Here is a 9,687-nt window from a genome sequence, read left to right on the forward strand (position 1 = left end):
ACAACATCAGAGCAATAAAAGAGGGAAGAAATGGTGTAGGTATAGAACTTTATAATGGAGAGGAAGGCAAGGTGATACTAAGTAATAAAAGACTGGATCAAACTTAGGAAGACAAGGATAAATTTCAAGGTAACCACAAAGAAAGTTAACAAACCTACACATCAAATAAAGAAGAAAAACAAAGTCTCAGTAAAAACAAAATCTACAAAAACAAAGGAAATTTTAAAAAAATCCACAAACAAAAGAAATTCAGCACTGGCAAGTAAGAGAACAAAGAAATCGTCAACACCACAAAAAAACAGCACTACAAAATGACAACAATAAACTCACACCTATCAATAATTACACGGAACATAAATGGCCTAAATGCACCTCTAAAGAGACAGAGAGTGACAGAATGGATAAAAAAACAGGATCCATCAATATGTTGTCTCTGAGAGACACATCTTAGAAACAAAGACATAAATTTATTGAAAATCAAAGGATGGAAAAAATATATGAAGCAAACAGCTACCAAAAAAGAGCAGAAGTGGCATGGCAATACTAATCTCACATAAAATAGACTTTAAAACAAAATCCACCACAAAAGACAAAGAAGGGCACTATATCATGATTAAAAGGATGATCCAGCATGAAGACGTAACCATAAAAATATCTACGCACCCAATGACAGGGCTCCAAAATACGTAAAACAAACTTTAACAGCACTGAAAAGAGAAATGGACAGTTCCACTGTAATAGTAGGAGACTTCAATGCCCTACTCTCAGTAAAGGACAGAACACCTAGAAAAGAAACTCAACAAAGATACAGAAGACCTAAAGGCAACAATCAGCCAACTTGAACTCATAGACATATACAAAACACTCCACACAACAGCTGCAAAGTACACATTCTTTTCCAATGCACATGGAAAATTCTCCAGAATAGACCACATCTTAGGCCACAAAGCAACCCTCAACAAAATCTAAAACAGTGAGATAATACAAAGTATCTTCTCTGATCACAACGCCATCAAAGTAGAAATTAACAACAGGAAGAGCAAGGGAAAAAAGTCAATTACATGGAAACTAAATAAACACCCTGCCTAAAAACCACTGGGTAATAGAAGAAATCAAAGATGGAATCAAAAAATTCCTAGAATCAAATAAGAATGAAAACAATTAACCAAAACCTTTGGGACACAGCAAAGGCAGTGCTCAGAGGTCAATTTACAGCAGCAGATGCACATATCAAAAAAGAAGAAAGGGACAAAAACATTAACTACACAACTCAAACAAATAGAAGGAGAACAGCAAAAGAAACCTACAGCCACCAGAAAAAAGGAAATAATAAAGATCAGAGCAGAAATAAATGAAATAGAGAATAGAAAAACAATAGAAAGAATCAACAACACCAAAAGTTGGTTCTTTGAAAGGATCAACAAAATCAACAAGCCACTAGCCAAATTTACAGAAGAAAAACATGAGAGGATGCAAATAACACAAATAAGAAATAAAATGGGGGACATTATAACAAACTCAACTGAAATAAAAAGGATCATATCAAAGTATTATGAAAAACTATACTCCAACAAATTTGAAAATCTAGAGGAAACGGATAAATTTCTAGAAACACACTACCTACCCAAACTATCAAAAACTGATGTTGAAATTCTTAACAGACCCATAACAAGAGAAGAGTTTGAAAAGGTAATAAAAAAAACTCCCCCCACAAAAAAGCCCTGGCCCAGATTCACTGGAGAATTCTACCAAACGTTCAGAGAAAAGCCCACACCAGTACTACTCAAATTATTTCAGAACACATAAAAGGAAGGCATACTTCCAAATTCACTCTATGAAGCCAGCATAACCCTGATACCAAAACCAGGAAAAGACACCAGAAGAAAAGAAAATTATGGACCAATATCTGTCATGAATATAGATGCAAAAATTCTCAACAAAATTCTAGCCAATAGAATTCAGCATCATATCAAAAAAGTAATACGCCATGACCAAGTAAGATTCATACCAGGTATGCAAGGATGGTTCAACATTAGAAAATCAATCAATGTAATCCACCACAAAAATTAAAGGAAAGAAAAGAATCACATGATCATCTCAATTGATGCAGAAAAGGCATTCGAAAAAGTCCAACACCCATTCCTGATAAAAACTCTCAATAAAATAGGTATAGAAGGGAAATTTCTCAGCATAATAAATGGCATCTATGCAAAAGCAACAGCTAACATCATTCTTAATAGAGAGAGGGTGAAAACATTCCCCTTGAAAACAAGAATAAGACAAGGATGTCCTTTATCACCACTCCTATTTAACATTGTGCTGGAAGTCCTAGCTAGAGCAACAAGGCAAGAAAAAGAAATAAAGGACATCCAAATTGATAATGAAGAAGTTAAACTCTCGCTATTTGTGGATGATATGATACTATATATAGAAAACCCAAAAGACTCCACAGGAAAACTACTGGAACTAATAGAAAGATTCAGCAGAGTAGCAGGATACAAGATAAACATACAAAAATCATTTGGATTCCTATATACCAACAAAAAGAAGGACAAAAAGGAAATCAGGAAAGCAATACAATTTATAATAGCCCTAAAAAATAAAATACTTAGGAATAAGTTTAACCAAGGATGTAAAAGACCTATACAAAGAACAGTACAAAACACTACTGCAAGAAACCAAAAGACATCTACATAAATGGAAAAACATACCATGCTCATGGATAGGAAGACTCAACATTGTGAAAATGACAATCCTACCCAAAGCAATCTACAAATACAATGTAACCTCGATCCAAATACCAACAACATTCTTTAAAGAGATAGAAAAAACAATCATTAACTTTATATGGAAAGGGAAGAGGCCCCGGATAAGTAAAGCACTGTTGAAGAAGAAGAATAAAGTAGGAGAACTCACCCTACCTCAGAACCTACTATACAGCTATGGTAGTCAAAACAGCCTGGTACAAGTACAACAACAGATGCATTGACCAATGGAACAGAATTGAGAACCCAGATGTAAGTCCATCCACCTACAGTTATCCAATCTTCAACAAGTTCCCAAAGTCCATCAAATGGCGAAATGACAATCTTTTTAACAAATGGTGCTGGCAAAATTGGATGTCCATCTGCAAAAAAAAAAAAAAAGAAAAGAAAAGAAACAGGACCCATACCTCACACCATGTACAAAAACTAATTCAAAATGGATCAAAGACCTAAATGTAAAACCCAAAACTATAAAGATTATAGAAGAAAAAATAGGATCAACACTAGAGACCCTAATACACAGCATTAACAGGATACAAACCATAACTAACAACCTACAAACTCCATAAGATAAGCTAGATAACTGTGATCTAAAAATTAAACTTATGCTTACCAAAAGACTTCACTAAAAAGGTAAAAAGAGAACCTACAGGCTGAGAAAAATTTTTGGCTATTACGAATCTGACAAAGTTCTAATGTCTAAAATCTACAGGAAAATCCAACACCTCTACAACAAAAAGATAAATAATCCAATTAAAAAATGGGCAAAGGAAATGAACAGACACTTCACCAAAGAAGACATTCAAGCGACTAACAGACACATGAGAAAATGCTCGTGATCACTAGCCATCAGAGAAATGCAAATCAAAACCACAATGAGATACCATTCACCCCGGCATTACCGGCACGAATCAAAAAAACAGAAAATAACAAATGTTGGAGAGGCTGCAGGGAGATTGGGACTCTTATGCACTGCTGGTGGAAATGCAAAATGATACAACCATTTTGGAAAATGATGTGGCACTTTCTTAGAAAGCTAGAAATAGAAATACCATATAAGCCAGCAACCCCACTCCTAGGAATATATCCTAAAGAAATAAGAGCCATCACACGAATAGACATATGCACACCCATGCTCATTGCAGCATTGTTCACAATAGCAAAAAGATGGAAACAACCTAGATGCCTGTCTTAGTCATCTAGTGCTGCTATAACAGAAATACCACAAGTGGATGGCTTTAACAAAGAGAAATTTATTTCTTCACAGTAAAGTAGGCTAAAAGTCCGAATTCAGGGCATCAGCTCCAGGGGAAGGTTTTCTCCATCTGTCAGCCTTCTCATCAATGTTCCCCAGGACTAGGAACTTCTCCGTGCAGGGACCCCAGGTCCAAAGGACACACTCTGCTCCCAGCACTGCTTTCTTGATGGTATGAGGTCCCCCTGTCTCTCTGCTCACTTCTCTCTTATATCTCTTATATCTCAAGAGATTGCCTCAGAACACAATCCAATCTTGTAGATTGAGTCCTGCCTTACTAACACAACTGCCACCCATCCTCCCTCATTAACATCATACAGGCAGGATTTACAGCTAATAGGAATATCACACAATACCAGGAATCATGGACCAGCCAAATTGATACACACATTTTTGGGGAGACATAATTCAATCCATGACAATGTCCATCAGCAGATGAATGGATAAACAAACTATGCTGCATACACAATGGAATACTACACAACGCTGAAGAACAATGATGAATCTGCGAAACATTTTACAACATGGATGAATCTGGAAGGCATTATGCTGAGTGAAATAAGTCAATCACAAAAGGACAAATATTGTATCAGACCACTACTATAAAAACTCAGGAAAAGATTTACACACACCCAAAAAAAACAGTCTTTGATGATTAAGAGGGAGGGGAGGAGTGGGGGTGGAAAGGCACTGAATAGACAAATGGTATTTGGTGAAGGGTAAGACAGTACACAATACTGGGGAAGTCAGCACAACTTGTTCAGAGTGAGGTCATGGAAACTCCACGGACAAATCCAAACTCCCTGAGGGATCGAATTACTGGGATGAGGGCTGTGGGGTCCATGGTCTCAGGGAATATCTAGCACAATTGGCATAACATAGTTTATAAAGAAAATGTTCTACCTTCTACTTTGGTGAGTAGTGTCTGGGGTCTTAAAAGCCTGTGAGCAGCCATCTAAGATACTCCACTGGTCTCACCCCTTCAGGAGCAAGGGAAAATGAAGAAAACTAAAGACACAACAGAAAGATTAGTCCAAAGGACTAATGGACCGCAACTACCGCAGCCTCTACTAGACTGAGTCCAGTGCAACTAGATGGTGCCCAGCTACCACCGCTGACTGCTCTGATAGGGATCACAATAGAGGGTCCCGGACAGAGCTGGAGAAAAATGCAGAACAAAATTCTAACAAAAAAAGACCAAACTTATTGCCCTGACAGAGACTGGAGAAACCCTGAGACTATGGCCCCCGGACACCCTTTTAGCCCAGTAATAAAGTCACTCCGGAGGCCCACTTTTTTAGCCAAAGATTAGACAGACCTATAGGACAAAATGAGACTAAAGGGGCACACCAGCCCATGGGCAAGGACTAGAAGGCAGGAGGGAAGAGGAAAGCTGGTAATAGGGAACCCACGGTCTAGAAGCGAAAGTACTGACATGTCATGGAGTTGTTAACCAATGTCATAAAACAATATATATGTAGACTAACTGTTTAATGAGAAGCTAGTTTTCTCTGTAAACTTTAATCTAAAGTACAATTAAAAATTATTTGAAGAAAAATAAATATAGTAAGAGGAAAGAAAGAAAGAAAAATCTTCATTTGACAAAATATAGAATTGATTTTGATGAGTGCAAGATGTTTTGAAAAAAAAAGAAAAAGAAAATGTCATGGCTTGGTTCAGGTACACCTTAGTCCTCAAAGTGACATCTTTGCTTTTTGACACTTTAAAGAGGTCTTTTGCAGCAGATTTTCTCAATGCAATGCATCATTTGATATCCTGACTGTTGTGGCATACAGACCCTCATCTAACTGAAATCAAATTTCCAGTGCAATTACCTGACTGCCCCCTAGAAGGGTGGTCCCTGGGCAATGAGCCTGGTGGTGGAGGATGTTGGAAGGGGACCACTAGTTCTTCAAATAGTGGGTGTGTGTAATAACATTGTTACAACTTTTAAAATCTGAGTTAAAAATACCTTCCCAAACAAACAAACAAAGCCAGAAACATTTAAGGAGGAGAGTAAGGCGAGGCCACAGCTCACCCCAGTTTCCCCTGGCACTAGTGTTCAGAGCCCAGTGTACAAATTTGCACAATTTATACATTTGAGGAGCCCTGGGTGGTGCAAATGGTTAACACACTGAGCTGCTAACCAAAATGTTGGAAGTTTGAGTCCACCCAAAGGTGCCTAGGAAGAAAGGCTTGGTGGTCTACTTCCAAAAATCAGCCCCTGAAAACCCTATGCAGCACACATGGGTTTGCCATGAGTGAAATCTACTTACAGCAACTCGTTTTTATACATTCAAGGGACTATTTCAGCAGTAAGTAGTACAGCTACCCCCTTGCTCCCTGTCAACTGTCTTCCTAAGCCCTGCGAGACCCTGCAGGGTCCGAGGCTCCCAGAAGGAGTGCCCTGCATCCTCAGTTGCATTTCCTCCTTGTTCGGTGAAGCTCTAGACACAGAGTCTGACCTTCTGCCTTCTGTAGCAGGACCAACGTGGCTTTTCTCCTTGCTCCTCAGAGAAACACTTACTGGGGAGGCTCCAACAGAAACGTAATTCTAGTCAAGACAGAAATCCATAATCATGTCTGTTTTTCTTCTCCTTTCTACTTCAGTGTCCCTACCGAACCCAGCAAAAATGATGGTTTAGATGTGCATAGTCTAGATGGGGAGAGACCATATCTCTTTCTTGGGTGGGACTACGGTTCCTATGTGGCTGGGACCTCCTGCCCAGGATGCTGAGCCTTCTCCTTGCTCAGGATATGGAGCCGTTCCCTGCTGCTACTGCTAGATTTGTTTCCAAATGGTCACCCTTTCAAAAGTCTTTCACATCCCTTGGTTTTGTTCTCTGAGGGCAATCTTGACACGGGAGTGGGACAGGGTTTTAGTGGAGCAGATGGGTAACTTACCATATAAATCTGGTCATTTGGGGAGTGAAAAAGGCCAACCTGAACATTGGTGTTGGGGTGACAAGCACAGACTGAGCTGGCTGGGGGCCGCATGTGTGTGAGCTTAGGGCCTAAATGCTATACTGACCCAGAGGCGTTTTTTACCTCAGTGTAGATTTTCTTTCGACACTATCATTTTTAAAAAAAAGTCACTAAATTTTTCCTTTCATTTAAGCTGAGGTTGAAACTAATCCAGACTGTAAGAGGGTACTTAAAACCATGTTTGTCCCAAATAGGGAGATGCTAAATTCCTGGTTTATCATGTGAAAAGCTGCAAAGCCTGCACCAGAGCGTAAACTAAAAGCACAATAATTAACATCAAGGTTTGGTGATTTTCTGTGGTAAATCTTATCTCATGAGAGTTTTCTGGCTTTTAGACTGGAGATCTAAGCAACCGCTCTCTATTATTCAAACATTGTCAAAAGCCTTATAAAGCATCAACCAAAGTCCTGGATGCAGGATGTAATTTCACCAAGCAGCTGACTTTTTGTGTTATCATTCTTATAATTATCTTTATTGATTGATAATGACTATGACAGAATTCACAGGGAAGCAAGTGGCTCCAGTGGGACCTTGGGGCTTCAAGCCAGACCGCTCCAGATACCAGTGCCAAAGGGTGATACCTCCTTATGCTCACAGCTGACAGACATAATTCACTGTTAACTTGTTTTTTCTGTAAAATTCTAAAAGTCCACAAGACAGAAATGTTCACACATGTAAGTCAGTCTTCTATGTATCTCTGCTTTTTGCTGTCTAGGTTTGTTTGTGCTCCCTCAATTGTTTGCCTTGTCTACATGTTTTGCTACACCAACTCATGGTGACCCCACATATGCAGAGTAGAACTGCTCCATAAGATTTTCAAGGCTGCGACCTTTCGAAACCAGATTACCAGGCTATCTTCTGAGGCACCTCTGGATGGGTTTAAACCTCCAATCTTTCTGCTAGTAGTTGAGCTCTTAACCATTTGCACCACTCAGGGACTGTCCTCTGTTTCTCTTAACTAGAGCTTGACAGATCTTTGCATTCGCTGAAATAGATCTATCCATCCAGTAGATATCACTGGTGCCTTTAAGGATGCACAGTGAGTAACAGGGGCCTGACCCGGAGGAGCACTCTTTCAGGAAAGGTGTAAACACATTCAGAACAATGACATGTGCTAGAATAAAGGCTCGGACAAAATGTTGTGAGCAAGGAACTCTTTAAGTGTGGATTGATGAGTGGGAACGGACTAAGCCAAGGCAGGGGAGGGATCGATGATGATGATGATGATGATGATGACGATGGCTAGCGTTTATTGAATGCTTACTATGGTGACACTTTTGGTGCTAGGTGCTTTATATACTTCATCACACTTAGTGTTCACACCAACGCTATGAGATACAGACTACTATCATCCCATTACTCAGATGAGGCAACCAAGGCTGAGGTTAGTAACTTGTCAGAGTTCAGGCCACTGGAATGGGCTCAGACCCATGCTCTGCACACATGAGGATGTGGACTTCACACAGCACAGCCATGCATGGCATGCTTGCCCCTTCTCTGAACACAGCTGCCCAGTCAGCAGCTCTGCCACGTGCCCTCGATAGCTCATGCATGGTCTTGCAGAAATTAGAAGCTTCTTCAGCAGCCAAGTTGTGCCCTCACAGTACCTCTCTGAACTTCAAGCCCAAATTCATCACTTTAAATGACTCTTCTTAAATGAGTGCTCCCATAAGTTTGCTTTCCTAAGTTCTGAGCCAGTAAGCACACCATGGAGTGGCTGCAGGTAGAAATACATCCTCACAACCCTCTTAACTCTTGACCGAAGCAGAAATGGACAGTTTACACAAATAACTTTCAGGGAAACACAATGGAAATTCTTCTATTCATAAACTTTCCTTAATTCCAGACACAAGTGACAACATAGAATTTGAAAAGGGCCTAATAAATGGCTACATGATATCAGAAAACATAGTGTAGAACTGACACTTTCTAGGGGACTAAATTAGCAGATAGTTACCTCATTCTTTCCGAACCTTGAATCCTGTTCATTAAAATTTTCTTCCAGAAAACATTTCACTTTCTCTACCTTTTCCATGCACTGAAAAAAGGCCATTTCCCCCAGCCTGGTGCTGCTGTAGCAGGTGTTGATTTCCTCCAGCCTGTTCACCGTTAGCATTGTGGCAGGGAGCCCGACTAGGTTACTGTCTGGAGTGTGGTTTTCGTCTGTCTCTGTCTCCAGTCTGTAAATCATGACGCAATCATGACTTTTCAGTGCCCCTTTTTCCTGGCTGTTAAGAAAGGAAACAAAGAAAGTACTCATCACTTATTTACATATATGACTTTTTGGGAAAATGACCAATGAGAATTTTGAAGTCTCTTTTATTTAAGCCGGAGAGAGAACCTAAAATTAGGAAGAGAAATACTAATATTAATATCCAGTTTCAAATGCTGGAACTTAGAAAGGAAAAAGTTTTTTTGTTTTTCATATTTTTCTACAAAAGCAAACAGCAAGAAACAAGCTTAAGTTTCATTCGGTGACTAAATATGCCCTTATTATCTAAAATAAGATCTGCACCTACTGGCCAGCTTAAATATAGACTCTACAGTTTGTTTGGGTTTGTTGGGGATCACAGGTGTCGGTCCTGTCCTGGAGAGGGGCTGCAAATGGCCTTCTGTGCCAGTGTAGTCCCCATCCCTGGAAGGGCTATCTCACACTGCCCTGGAAGTTTACCTCCTTCTTGG

The 9,687-nt window shown here is 39.7% G+C and overlaps 1 protein-coding gene across 1 annotated transcript in view; it reads right to left on the reverse strand.

Moving 5' to 3' along the window:
• Window positions 1-9,136, reverse strand: part of MYLK4 (myosin light chain kinase family member 4) — a 110,296-nt gene extending 101,160 nt beyond the window's left edge. The window contains exon 1 of the mRNA XM_004387915.2: window positions 8,963-9,136. Within this exon, the coding sequence (XP_004387972.1) occupies window positions 8,963-9,121 (159 nt within the window). The 5' untranslated portion in view covers window positions 9,122-9,136. The remainder of the gene's footprint in view (window positions 1-8,962) is intronic.
• Between the last annotated feature and the right edge of the window lie 551 nt (window positions 9,137-9,687).

Source organism: Trichechus manatus, unplaced genomic scaffold (assembly GCF_000243295.1).
Source record: "Trichechus manatus latirostris isolate Lorelei unplaced genomic scaffold, TriManLat1.0 scaffold00198, whole genome shotgun sequence".
NCBI lineage: Eukaryota > Metazoa > Chordata > Mammalia > Sirenia > Trichechidae > Trichechus > Trichechus manatus.